Source organism: Narcine bancroftii, chromosome 1, assembly GCF_036971445.1.
Source record: "Narcine bancroftii isolate sNarBan1 chromosome 1, sNarBan1.hap1, whole genome shotgun sequence".
Classification (NCBI taxonomy): domain Eukaryota; kingdom Metazoa; phylum Chordata; class Chondrichthyes; order Torpediniformes; family Narcinidae; genus Narcine; species Narcine bancroftii.
Genome location: NC_091469.1, coordinates 153,446,885 through 153,461,632, shown reverse-complemented (window position 1 = coordinate 153,461,632; position 14,748 = coordinate 153,446,885). Strand labels below are relative to the sequence as shown.

Genomic DNA, 14,748 nt, shown 5'->3' with positions numbered 1-14,748 from the left:
CATTGATTATCTCATCAGCCCATTGCTCTACTCATTATCCACGAGTGTGTGGCCCGGCACAATTCCAATGCCATCTATAAGTCTGCAGATGACACCATAGTTGTCGGCAGAATCACAAACCGCAATGAGGAAGTGTACAGAAGGGAGATAGATCAGCTCGTTGAATGATGTATTGACAACAACCTTACGCTCAACGTCACCAAAACCAAGGAGATGATTGTGGACTTTAGGAGGAAGTCAGAGGAACACGAACCAGTCCTCATCGAGGGCTCAGTAATGGAGAGGGCCAAGAACTTCAAATTCCTGTGTGCCAGCATCTCCAAGGATCTGTCCTGGAGCCTCCACGTTGATGGAATCACAAAGAAGGCTTGCCAACGGCTATACTTTGAGAGGTAGCTGAAGAAATTCTGTGTTACCGAAGACTCTTGTAAACTTCTACAGGTGTACCATGCAGAGCATTCTTGCGGGTTGCATCATTGCCTGGTATGGAGGTGCCAACTCTCAGGAGAATAAATTCCAGAGGGTCAACTCAGCCTGCAACATCACAGGCACCAGACTTCACTCCATCGAATGCATCCACATGAGGGGGTGACTTTAAAAAAATCAGCCTCTCACCTCAAAGACCCCCACCACCAGGCCATTCCCTCTTCATTCTGCTACCAACTGGAATAAAGTACAGGAGCCTAAAGACAATCACTCAGCAGCTCAAGGACAGCTTCTTCCCCACTGCCATCAGATTCCTGAATAATCAATGAACCAAAGACACTGGTTTACTTTTCATGCACAATGTTTTTTTTATTTGTAGTAAGATGGTTATAATATGAATGTTTGCACTATAATGCTGCCACAGAACACCGAATTTAATGACTTATTCCAATTCCAAATGTTCCTCTGAATAGAAGCTATGGTTTAGCACCTAGTTCCTTGGAAAAACTAATTAAAAATGCTGATAAGAGGTGGCATCCTGTGTAACTAATGAATTATTTGTGAATAATTCACCTCAGAAAGCAACAGAAGAACATTGGTGGCAGAACCTAGAGTCAAGCCGTGAACACAAGGCCCAGCTCCTTAAACTTGGCGGCAAAGCAAGTCAGAGGGGGTCCTGACAACATGGTGGAGAAAGCTGACAAAATTGACCTAAAGAAAGACACACAACTAATACTGGCCATACTTTTAAAGCAGCAGTGCTACATCATGAATATCAAGATGCAAGGAGATACCCAATAAAAATAATTCTAGTTTCTAAAAATTTGTATCCGATTCTGATGGTTGCTTTTAAAAAAAAAGGTGCAGATCTCACCACAAGGAAACAGATGTGATCGTTCTCACTTCGTCTGGGGTGTTGGTGAAATAGTGATGAGAGAGAGGTTAGTTGAACCGGGATGTGATTAGACATCCAACTTTTATTCCAACTCGTATCTGAAGCTTCATTTTAATTGATCTGCAAAAGTTTACTCACAGAGAATTAAGTGAAGTCAAACCTTTTGTGAGCAACTGAAGAATTCATGAGCATTTACTTTTTTTAATCCTGGGAAATGTTCACTATATTATTTCCAGAGATGTTAACTCTGGGATCCATAAACAAATACACAAAAGTGTTGCTTTCTAACTTAAAAGCAGAAAGTGTTGCATTCAGGCCAGTCTTTTTAATGATGAATTTTGCATTAATTGCAATGTAAAGAACTTTAACTTTGCTAAAAGAATGTTTGTTTACCAGAAGGAACTTACCAGATATACTCATGCAATAGTTGAGTTTTGGGAACCAATTTTTAAGGTCAAATTTGAGGGGGGGGGGGGGTTGACTTTTACACAGATGCTACTTTTTACTGTGGGAAGTACTTACTTTGTTCAAGGCTTCGGGAGCTGAAATGGCCAGGTCTGGGTGGTAAATCTGTGTTTGGGGTATCGGCTGTGGTGAGGATGTGCAGTTGGGGTATCAAGAGCTCAGATAGGCGGACAAACAGGGCTTTTGGAGCTCAAATGGTCGGGTAGTCAGAGCTAAAAATGGGGGGGGGGGCGAACTTTTACATTGGATTGACTATTAGAGTATGGACAATGTGTATATTGTCCACCATATTTTGAATTAAATCCTTCCATATAAAAGGATGTCCATGTACAAAGTTAATAACAGAGAAACAAAGAGAATGATAATACAAAGAAGGAAATCACAGGTAATGTTTTCACTGGCAGGAGAGTTAAATAGGGGTGCATATTAGGTGACTGGCAGGAGTGTTAAATAGGGGTGCATATTAGGTGACTGGCAGGAGTGTTAAATAGGGGTGCATATTAGGTGACTGGCAGGAGTGTTAAATAGGGGTGCATATTAGGTGACTGGCAGGAGTGTTAAATAGGGGTGCATATTAGGTGACTGGCAGGAGTGTTAAATAGGGGTGCATATTAGGTGACTGGCAGGAGTGTTAAATAGGGGTGCATATTAGGTGACTGGCAGGAGTGTTAAATAGGGGTGCATATTAGGTGACTGGCAGGAGTGTTAAATAGGGGTGCATATTAGGTGACTGGCAGGAGTGTTAAATAGGGGTGCATATTAGGTGACTGGCAGGAGTGTTAAATAGGGATGCATATTAGGTGACTGGCAGGAGTGTTAAATAGGGGTGCATATTAGGTGACTGGCAGGAGTGTTAAATAGGGGTGCATATTAGGTGACTGGCAGGAGTGTTAAATAGGGGTGCATATTAGGTGACTGGCAGGAGTGTTAAATAGGGGTGCATATTAGGTGACTGGCAGGAGTGTTAAATAGGGGTGCATATTAGGTGACTGGCAGGAGTGTTAAATAGGGATGCATATTAGGTGACTGGCAGGAGTGTTAAATAGGGGTGCATATTAGGTGACTGGCAGGAGTGTTAAATAGGGGTGCATATTAGGTGACTGGCAGGAGTGTTAAATAAGGGTGCATATTAGGTGACTGGCAATTAGACAGAAGTGGGAAGAGTTTTCTTTTGCAGCAAACATGAGGAGGTTTATCCTGACTTTTCTTCAGCGCCTTCACAAATTTCACCGACAAATAATTCCTTCGGAAGTGCACACAAAAATATTTATTCATTAGAGTAATTTGTACAAGAAGCATTCGTTCTAAAATATTTTTTATTGATTTTAAAAAAGAACATACAAACAAAAAGGGTACAATTCAATAAGACAGTATGGACAGTAACATAAACTAAATATTGCTAACATACATAAATTTTAAATCATATTCATATTCTAAATAGTATATTTAGAAAAAAAATACAAAAAAAGGAAACAAAAAATAGAAAAGAAAAACTCAAACCCCTTATTGAAATGCATTGCCAGATGACTGGTATTAAAAGAAAAAAATGGTAAAAAAATAATTAACATAAGGAACGTGGAAAAGGTACAAGTCGAACAATTTCCTTACATGGAGTAGAATTATAAAGAAAGATAGTGAGTCATAAATGATCCCCATAATTTCTGAAATCTTATATCTGAATTATTAATTGAATAACAAATCTTTTCCATGTTCAAACAAGACATGATGTCACGCAACCACTGATCTTGAGTAGGCGGGGCAACACCCTTCCATTTAAATAAAATCACACGCCCAGGCAAAAGAGATAGTGTGACTGAACCAGAGACAAAGAAGAATCAATCCCCTCCTGTTGTGCCAAAGCGGGCCACCAAAGGATTTGGTGTAAAATCTAAATTGAAAATTTTTGATAAAGTATGGAAAACTCTCTCCAGTATTTTTCTAGATAAGGTCAATTCCAGAACATATGAATTAATGGCGTTTCTCCACTCTTACATCTGTCACACCATAAAAGCAAGACAAATTTAGCCTTAGATAAATATGATCTATGTACCACTTTGAATTGTAATAGACAATGTTGAGCACATAACGAAGAGATATTAACCAACTTGTGTCCCAATCCAGATCCGATATAGTGAAATTTAAATTTTGTTTCAAAGCATTTTTAATTTTAACTCACAAAGTCTAATTTAAACATAACACTTTCTCATAAATAATAGATATTAAACCTTTACGAGAAGGCATTAATCTTAAAAAAAACTCATCTACAAAATTTGATTCAGATTCTCTTGGGAAATTAGAAACTTGTGATTCAAGAAAATGCCGGACTGGCAAATATCTAAAGAATTGAGATTTAGGAAAATTAAATTTAGTAGTAATCTGTTCAAATTATGCAAAATATCCATTAATGAACAAATCCTTAAAGCTTCGAATACCCTCTCCATACCATCTCTGAAAAATATTGTCATGTAAAGAGTGTTGAAAAAAGTGATTGGATACAAAAGGTCTTGAGAGAAAAATTATGAAATGCAAAATGTTTTCTAAATTATCCCCAAATTTTCATCACAATCTGGAAAAGCTTCTGGACCCAATGGGCTCCTGGTGGAATTTTTCAAATTATTTTCTTAATGGCTCACACCTCACTTAAAGGTGGTGTTTGTTGATTTGTTTGAACAGGGTAAAGGACTAATTTAATGAGGCTTGAAAATCTTTTTTCTCAAGCAAAATATTTCAGTAACAATTGAGTCGAGAGCAATGATTCTCAACCTTCACTTCCCACTCACAATCCCTTATTAATCACAGAGCATTGATGACACAAGGATTGTGGAAATAAAAAGTGGGGTGTCCATACTCCACTAGTTTAATTAATTATTATGTATCTGCCTTCTGGGAAAACCCCTGACTGTATTCTTTCATTTGTCTAACTTATGACAGGCAGAAGGCAATTTTGATTAATATTACATGCTCTGCATTATTACATGTCAATAAAGAAATCTTGAATCTTTAGTCAGTTTTATAGCATGGAAAAAAGCCTTCAGCACAATGAGTCCATGCCAACCAAAGTACCTCTTCAAGCTTGTCCCGTTGCCTGCATTTAGCCCATTTCCCTCAAAACCTTTACTATCCATGTTCCTGTCCAAGAGTCGTTTAAATATTTTAATTTTACCTTCTCTACCATTTCCTCTGGCAATTCATTCCACATACCTATTACCTTCTGTGTGAAACTGTTTCCCTTCAAGACCTTTACAAATCTTTCCCCTCTCACTCACCTCTATGCCATCTAGTCTTAGAATCCCCTACCCTGAGAAGGACGGTATAAAAACCTCTCTAAGATTACCCATTAGCATTCTGCACTTAAGGGAAAATTAAGTCTCAAGTTACACAGCCTCTCCTTGAGATCAACAGTCCCACCACATTGTGAATCTTTTCATTTACGAGGAGGAAATGCTTCAAGAATACTCTCAAAGTCTTAATGAAAATACCACTAACACAGGAATCCCTGAGACACAAGTGGACATGGTTAGAAGAATAATGTCAGAAAATGCTGTGAAAATTTTTCAGCAAGCCAGGCCACATCTATGGGAAAAATAAAATTTAACACAGCAAGTCAACCCCTAACTCTCTCTCTCGTCTCTCCACAGTATACTCAACGCCACACCCCATTTCCCCTTACTAAAACCCCCACCTCCCCGGTCTCTCATTTCCCACCCAATTCTCCTTCCTCCAATTCACCCCTCCCCATACCCCTAATTCACCATCCCTCCCACTCCCTTTCCCCATTCTGCTCCCTTTCCCCCACCCCCTTTCCCCCCATCCTGCTCCCTTCCCCCACCCCCTTTCCCCCCATCCTGCTCCCTTCCCCCACCCCCTTTCCCCCCATCCTGCTCCCTTCCCCCACCCCCTTTCCCCCATTCTGCTCCCTTCCCCCACCCCCTTTCCCCCCATCCTGCTCCCTTCCCCCACCCCCTTTCCCCCATTCTGCTCCCTTCCCCCACCCCCTTTCCCCCCATCCTGCTCCTTTCCCCCACCCCCTTTCCCCCATCCTGCTCCCTTCCACCACCCCCTTTCCCCCACCCACTTTCCCCCATCCTGCTCCCTTCCCCCCACCCACTTTCCCCCATCCTGCTCCCTTCCCCCCCACCCCCTTTCCCCCATCCTGCTCCCTCCCCCCATCCTGCTCCCTCCCCCCATCCTGCTCCCTCCCCCATCCCCCACCCCCTTTTCCCCCATCCTGCTCCCTCCCCCATCCTGCTCCCTCCCCCATCCTGCTCCCCTCCCCCATCCTGCTCCCCTCCCCCATTCTGCTCCCTTCCCCCACCCCCTTTCCCCCCATCCTGCTCCCCTCCCCCCATTCTGCTCCCTTCCCCCACCCCCTTTCCCCCATCCTGCTCCCACCCCCATCCTGCTCCCCACCCCCATCCTGCTCCCCTCCCCCTCCCGCTCCCCTCCCCCTCCCCCATCCAACCCCATCCCCACCACCTCCCCATCTTATTTTCCCGTCTTCCCATCCCACCCCTTTCATCTCCTCCCCATGCCCCTCCCCGTCAGGCTCCACCAACACCGTGCAGCTCACTCCCCCTCCTCTCCCGAGCTGGGGATGGAAACACGGCTCGTTATCTCCCCCTCCCCCCCCCTCCCCCCCCTCTCCGGGGCAGCATCAAACACAGCCGACGACCAATGACCACCTCCTGATCCTCACGTCATCGTCCACGGACCGCAGTGACGGCCGGGAACTGTAGTTTCAGCCACCAATGCCCAGAATTCACCGCGATGGCCATTCTCTGACCTCCCCATTCGCCGACCGAGGCGGATGGACGGATCAGGTCTCCAATGGCGCGCCGTCACTTCCTGCCGTGGCCACCAATCGGCGGGGAGGAGAGTTGAGGGTGGGTGGGTGTGAGCACGGCCGTGTCACGTGAGAGCGTCGGCCTCCCTCCATCCTCCCCTTCATGGCCCTGGGATTTTCTCTTTGGAAATGGTGACTGAATTTTTTGTCTTTTACCCGCTGTCGTGTTTTAGTGATTGGCTGCGTCCTCCTTTCCCGCTCATAAGGGGGGGGGCTCATCCAGGGCCGGGCCTGAGGGGGAGTGGGGGGTGGCTCACCGGGCCGGGCCTGTCACCCGGGGCCGGGCCTGGGGGTGGGGTGGCTCACCCGGGGCCGGGCCTGTCACCCGGGGCCGGGCCTGGAGGGGGGAGGTGGCTCACCCGGGGCTGGGCCTGAGGGGGGGGGGTTGCTCACCCGGGGCCGGGCCTGGAGGGGGGAGGTGGCTCACCCGGGGCTGGGCCTGAGGGGGGGGGGGGGTTGCTCACCCGGGGCCGGGCCTGTCACCCGGGGCCGGGCCTGTCACCCGGGGCCGGGCCTGAGGTGGGGGGGGTGGCTCACCCGGGGCTGGGCCTGAGGGGGGGGTGGTTCACCCGGGGCTGGGCCTGAGGGGGGGGGGGTGGCTCACCCGGGGCTGGGCCTGAGGGGGGGGTGGTTCACCCGGGGCCGGGCCTGGGGGTGGGGTGGCTCACCCGGGGCTGGGCCTGAGGGGGGGTGGCTCACCCTGGGCTGGGCCTGAGGGGGGGGTGGCTCACCAGGGGCCGGGCCTGTCACCCGGGGCCGGGCCTGAGGGGGGTGGCTCACCCGCTGTTCAGGTCTGAATCTGGGAGGGAGTTGTCTGAACTCCTCCTTGCTCTTGGTGCTTAAACTGAGGTCGAAGTTCAAAACCAACAGAAAAATGTTGCAAATACTCAGCAAGTTGTAGTTTTATTCGAGAAACGGAGGTGCATTCTCTTCCAGCATTGGAATTGGTTTTAGGTCACGCTGTTCATATTTGCCATTATGCTAAAGGTTGACTTCTTTGTGTTTTTTTTTAAAATACTGCCGGGGTTGAAAGTTTGTACGATTGTGTTCAAATGGTCTCTCTTTCCTTTTAATGTTTCATTTTCTAAGATATGCTCTTATTGAGTGGGATTGCTGCAGGAAAGTTGTGCACGTATACTCTAGAAAGAAAATAGTTCTGAAAGAAAGGATAAATTTATGTTTCTCATTCAAAGTAAAACAGTGCTGTGGTTGAAGTCAAAGCAGAATGCTGGAGAATGAATTGCTCAAGTCTGAAACGTTGGTTTTGTATAGAACACCCACAGTACAGGCCCTTTGGCCCTCACTGTTGTGCCAACACATGTATTCCTTAAAACAAGTACTAAACACTCCCTACTTCGTAGCCCTCTGTTTTTTTCCTTCCATCCATGTGCCTGTCTAAGTATTGCTTAAATGCCCCTCATGTTTCAGCCTCTCAACACCATCCCTGGTAAGGCATTCAAAGCAGTCACAACTATCTGTTTTTTTAAAAAAACTTGCCCCTATTGTCTCCCTTAAACTTCCCTCCCTTCACCTTGAACTCAACTCCTCTGGTGTTTACTTTCCTGCCCTGGGAAACGGGTGCTTTGCTGTCCCCCCCCCCTGTCTATTGACTCTCAGAATCTTGTAGACCTCGATCAGGTTTTATCTTATCCTTCAACACACCAAAGAGAAAAGTCCCAGCTCTCCTAACCTTGCCTCATAGGACTTGTTTTCCAATCCAGGCAACATCCTGGTCAATCTCCTCTGAACCCTCTCCATAGCTTTCATGTCCTTCCTATAACAAGGTGGCCAGTACAGAACACAATATTCTAAGTGTGGTCAAACCAGAGATTTGTAGAGTTGCAATGTGACCTCTCTACTCTTGAACTCAATCACCCAGCATCCCATAGGCTTTAACTATCCTATTAACCGAGGAGTCATGTGATGAAATAGTGGCCAGTTGGGTAAAACCAGCCCTCTCCAGAAAAAAAGGAAAAAAGTTAGGAAAAGACAAAGCTTAACAAAAATAGAATATAAGAAATAGAAGATAAAGTTACAGAGAAGAGAAAGAAGATGGCACCCAAGAAGGAAAAAGTAAAAACAACCCAAGAAAAAGTCACCGGAGAAGAAAGAAGGCCTTACCTGCACGAAGGAGCAGGGAGCTGTGGTGGCGAGGAGCGCCCGATCCCCGAGGTTGGTACCTGCCCTGCGGAGTCACAACCACCTGACCGGTGGACTTCAAAAATGGCTCTCAGACCCAAACAAAAGTGCGAAGTGCGCAATCAAAGATAAAAGAGGACACCGATGGGAGGGAGGCTCAGCAGAGGAGTGAACAGCCACAGCGCGACTCCAGCTGAGGGACGCCCGATGCCAGCAAGGAAACAGACGAGGGATAAAGACGGAGGGTTGACCGACAAGAGGATCAATGCCAGGAGGCCCGACAGACGCGCAGCCCAGGAGGGGAAGACCGACAGCAAGTGGCCCGGCAAGAGGAGGCCCGACCAAGAGATATAAGCAGCTTATCAGGAAAAACAGAAGAGACACAGACACAAAGAAGAGAAGAAGACACAAACACAGGTACAGACACAGAAGAAGAGGAAGAAGAAGACCAAGATCTTCACAGAGAAATAGAAGGTAAAACAGATGGACAGAATATAGATAAAGCTTTTTTTTTGAAGAACAAATGAGAGCATTAAAAGAATGGTTGTCATTAGAATTTAGTGCAGTTAAAAGAAAAATGAAAAGAGCAGAAGATAAAATGCAAAGTTTAGAACTGTTCATGACAGAAATAGGGAAAAGAGTAGAGAATGTGGAAGAGCGGGAAACGGCTCTAGAAATGGAAGTAAAGAGAAAAATTGGAAGAAAGTGACAAAAAAGTTAGGCACAAAAGTTGTTAGCTCAGAAAATTGATATGTTGGAAAATTATAGAAGGCGAAACAACATAAAAATAGTGGACCTGAAGGAGGGTGAAGAAGGCACAGACATGAAGGAATTTATAAAAGGTTGGATCCCGAAGGTCCTGGGAACGACAGAAATGCAGGAAGAAATGGAAATAGAAAGGGCACACAGAACATTAGCTCTGAAACCACAGACACATCAAAAACCAAGATCCATCGTAGTAAAATTTTTGAGATATACAACAAGAGAAAATATACTGGAACAGGCAAGGAATAAAGTTAGAGAAGATAATAAGCCATTGGAATACAAGGGTAAAAAATTTTTTTTTTACCCAGACTAAGTTTTGAACTCTTAAAGAGGAGGAAGAAGTTTAATACAGTGAAAACTATTTTATGGAAAAAAAAGTTATAAGTTCATGTTAAGATATCTAGCCATGCTTAAAAATATTTATACCCAGGGAGCAAAACAGACTGTTCTTGGATCCGGAGGAAGCACAAGAATTCACAGAACGTTTGCAGGACAGGAGAAGAGATGTAACAAGAATGAAGAATGGTGATAAAGTATATATAAAGATGTAAAAACAATGTATATGTAAAAAAACTAAAGAGGGAAAAGAGAAGGGAAGGAAGGAAGGGGGAAGAAACAAGAGAGCTTTGTTATTTGTAATTTTTAAAAAAAATGTTTTCTGTGGGGGCTGGGGTGGGGGGAAGAGGAAATAACCGTCACTGCAAAATCAGTTGCCGTTTGCGAGCAAGATCGCAATTGAAATGGAAAGGGGAGTTGTGGTTGCCCGGCAAGGGATAAGGGGCAACTCAGGCATTTGGGGTTAAGGTATTATTGGGTGTGGGAATTGTTGGAGTATTTTATGTTTTAAATGTGTTGTCGTACATTGAGTTTAAAAAGTCTAAGAGATGAAAATGGGAAAAAGGTGGCAAGGAAGCAGAAAAGGAGTGCGAGTAAGATGTAAGATGGCCACGTTGAACTATATGACTATAAACATTAATGGAATACATATCCAAATTAAAAGAGGCTACTAAATTTATTGAAGAAAGGAAAAAAATAGATATGGCATTTGTGGAGGAAACTCATCTAACTGAAGTGGAACATAACAAATTAAAGAGAGACTGGGTAGGACACGTAATGGCAGCATGATATAATTCAAAATCTAAAGGTGTAGCCATATTAGTTAACAAAAATGTACCAATTAAAATAGAGGAGGAAATAATAGACCCAGCAGGGAGGTATGTAATGATAAAGTGTCATATATATTCATAATTTTGGAATTTGCTCAATATATATGCACCTAACGAGGAGGATCAAAAGTTTATGCAGGATTTTTTTTGAAGATTACAGACACACAAGGAAATATATTGATAGGAGAGGATTTTAACCTTAATTTTGATCCAATGTTGGATAAAACTGGACAAAGGACAGTAGCCGACAAAAAAAAGTAGCCGAATTTATGGTTAAATCAATGCAGGAAATGAAACTTGTGGATATATGGTGGAGGCAACACCCAAGAGAGAAGGAATATTCATATTAATCGAGTAGGCATAAAACATATTCAAGGATTGATATGTTTTCGTTGTTGGCCCATATTCAAGGGAGAGTTAGGAAAACTGAGTATAAAGCTAGACTACTATCAGATCATTCACCCCAGTTAATAGAAATAGAACTGGAGGACATGCCACCAAGAACATATAGATGTCAAACTGCATGAGTTTTTCAAGCTTTGTTGGGACCAAGGAAAACTGCCTCAGGACCTTCGTGATGCCACCATCATCACCCTGTACAAAAACAAAGGCGAGAAATCAGACTGCTCAAACTACAGGGGAATCACGCTGCTCTCCATTGCAGGCAAAATCTTCGCTAGGATTCTCCTAAATAGAATAATACCTAGTGTCGCCGAGAATATTCTCCCAGAATCACAGTGCGGCTTTCGCGCAAACAGAGGAACTACTGACATGGTCTTTGCCCTCAGACAGCTCCAAGAAAAGTGCAGAGAACAAAACAAAGGACTCTACATCACCTTTGTTGACCTCACCAAAGCCTTCGACACCGTGAGCAGGAAAGGGCTTTGGCAAATACTAGAGCGCATCGGATGCCCCCCAAAGTTCCTCAACATCATTATCCAACTGCACGAAAACCAACAAGGTCGGGTCAGATACAGCAATGAGCTCTCTGAACCCTTCTCCATTAACAATGGCGTGAAGCAAGGCTGTGTTCTCGCACCAACCCTCTTTTCAATCTACTTCAGCATGATGCTGAACCAAGCCATGAAAGACCTCAACAATGAAGACGCTGTTTACATCCGGTACCGCACGGATGGCAGTCTCTTCAATCTGAGGCGCCTGCAAGCTCACACCAAGACACAAGAGAAACTTGTCCGTGAACTACTCTTTGCAGATGATGCCGCTTTAGTTACCCATTCAGAGCCAGCTCTTCAGCGCTTGACGTCCTGTTTTGCGGAAACTGCCAAAATGTTTGGCCTGAAAGTCAGCCTGAAGAAAACTGAGGTCCTCCATCAGCCAGCTCCCCACCATGACTACCAGCCCCCCCCACATCTCCATCGGGCACACAAAACTCAAAACGGTCAACCAGTTTACCTATCTCGGCTGCACCATTTCATCAGATGCAAGGATCGACAACGAGATAGACAACAGACTCGCCAAGGCAAATAGCGCCTTTGGAAGACTACTCAAAAGAGTTTGGAAAAACAACCAACTGAAAAACCTCACAAAGATAAGCGTATACAGAGCCGTTGTCATACCCACACTCCTGTTCGGCTCCGAATCATGGGTCCTCTACCGGCATCACCTACGGCTCCTAGAACGCTTCCACCAGCGTTGTCTCTGCTCCATCCTCAACATTCATTGGAGCGCTTTCATCCCTAACGTCGAAGTACTCAAGATGGCAGAGGTCGACAGCATCGAGTCCACGCTGCTGAAGATCCAGCTGCGCTGGGTGCGTCACGTCTCCAGAATGGAGGACCATCGCCTTCCCAAGATCGTGTTATATGGCGAGCTCTCCACTGGCCACCGTGACAGAGGTGCACCAAAGAAAAGGTACAAGGACTGCCTAAAGAAATCTCTTGGTGCCTGCCACATTGACCACCGCCAGTGGGCTGATATCGCCTCAAACCGTGCATCTTGGCGCCTCACAGTTTGGCGGGCAGCAACCTCCTTTGAAGAAGACTGCAGAGCCCACCTCACTGACAAAAGGCAAAGGAGGAAAAACCCAACACCCAACCCCAACCAACCAATTTTTCCCTGCAATCGCTGCAACCGTGTCTGCCTGTCCCGCATCGGACTTGTCAGCCACAAACGAGCCTGCAGCTGACGTGGACATTTACCTCCTCCATAAATCTTCGTCCGCGAAGCCAAGCCAAAGAAGAACTTAAAAGGCAGGAATTTAGAGAGTTTATTGAATGTCAAATTAAAACATATTTTGAAATAAACATAGAATCAGTGAAAGGCATTATATTATGGGACGCAATGAAAGCCTTCATTCAAGGGGAGATAATAAGTTACGTAACTAAGATGAGAAAGGACTACAATCGGGAAATAGAGCAGTTGGAAAGGGAGATAGTAAGTACAGAAAAGGAACTAGTAAAAAGGGATGATATAACGAAGAGGAGAGAATTGGCGGACAAAAAAATAAAATACGAAACATTACAAACGTACAAGGTGGAGAAGAACATAATGGAAAAAAAAGCAAAAGTATTACGAACTGGGAGAAAAAACATAAAATATTAGCCTGGCAACTTAAAACAAAACAAGCTAAAAGAACTGTATTGGCATTAAGGAAAAAGGACAAACAAATTACATATAACCCAACAGAGATTAATGAAAACTTTAAGGAATTTTATGAACAATTATACCAAACTGAGAACAAGGGGAAAGATGATAAAATAGAAGAGTTTTTAGCTAAAATTGAACTGCCGAAATTGCAAGAAGAGGAACAAAATAAACTAATAAAACCATTTGAAGTAGAGGAAATGCAGGATATATTAAAAAAGCTACCGAACAATAAAACACCAGGAGAGGATGGATTTCCAATAGAATTTTATAAAACATTTAAAGAGTTATTTATTCCTCCTCTCCTGGAAGTAATGAACCAGGTAGAAGAAACACAAAACTTGCCAGATTCATGTAAGACAGCAATAATTACAGTAATACCGAAGACAGGGAAGGATCCATTAACACCAGCATCATATAGACCAATACCTCTACTTAACTCAGATTATAAGATAATAGCGAAATTATTAGCAAACAGATTGGCTGATTGTGTACCAAAAATAGTAAAACAAGATCAAACTGGATTTATTAAGAAAAGACGAACAGTGGATAATGTCTGTAAACTTATTAATCTAATTCATGCAGTTCAAGGAAATAAGAAACCAACAGTGGCTGCTGCTTTAGATGCAGAAAAAGCTTTTGACAGAATAGAGTGGAACTACTTATTTAAAGTATTACAGAAGTTCAATCTACCAGAAAAATATATAAATTGGATTAAAGTATTGTATAATGGACTATTGGTGAAGGTAGCAGTAAATGGATATGTATTGAATCAATTTAAATTAAGTAGGTCAACTAGACAGAGATGTCCATTAACCCCTCATTGTTCACCTTAGCAATAGAACCTTTGGCATAACTGATAAGAATAGAAAATAAAATAAAGGAGAAGGAGTATAAAATCAGCTTGTTTGCAGATGACATCATAATATACCTAACAGAACCAGAGATATCAATAAAAGAATTACATAAGAAATTGAAGGAATATGGAGAAATATTGGGGTACAAGACTAGTAGGGGCCGAACTGGCCTGTTCTGTGCTGTAAGTGGTTAACGCAAAGAAAAGTGAAGTGATGCCAATGTGTAATACGGAATATAAAAAAGAATCACCATTTAAATGGCAACCACAAGCAATCAGATATCTCAGTATCAGGTTAGATAATAACTTAAGCCACTTGTACAAACTAAATTATCAGCCACTAATAAAGAAATTGCAGGAAGACTTAGAACATTGGAAAGAATTACCGCTAACATTGATAGGGAGGGTAAACTGCATTAAAATTAACGTGTTCCCAAGGATACAATACTTATTTCAAATGGATTTGTTTTTTAATGAACCTAAGAGAATAATAAGGAAATTCTTGTGGAAAGGGACGAAACCGAGGGTAGAATTAGATAAATTAACAGAGGTATAACCAAGGTGGTTTGCAGTTACTAAACTTTAGAAA

The 14,748-nt window shown here is 43.6% G+C and overlaps 1 protein-coding gene and 1 long non-coding RNA gene across 3 annotated transcripts in view; both read left to right on the top strand.

Moving 5' to 3' along the window:
• cfap99 (cilia and flagella associated protein 99) overlaps positions 1-14,748 on the top strand; it is a 264,896-nt gene that overhangs the window by 201,201 nt on the left and 48,947 nt on the right. The window contains exon 16 of one of the 2 annotated variants that reach the window (XM_069942185.1): positions 1,005-1,249. The exons of the other annotated variant lie outside the window; for it this stretch is intronic. Coding sequence (XP_069798286.1) covers positions 1,005-1,106 — 102 coding nt within the window. The 3' untranslated portion in view covers positions 1,107-1,249. Of the gene's footprint in view, positions 1-1,004; positions 1,250-14,748 lie in introns of those variants that run through there. 2 annotated transcript variants of the gene reach the window in all.
• The window catches only part of LOC138765219 (uncharacterized), a 28,523-nt gene continuing 20,199 nt past the window's right edge, over positions 6,425-14,748 (top strand). The window contains exon 1 of the long non-coding RNA XR_011358532.1: positions 6,425-6,761. This is a non-coding gene — a long non-coding RNA (uncharacterized lncRNA). The remainder of the gene's footprint in view (positions 6,762-14,748) is intronic.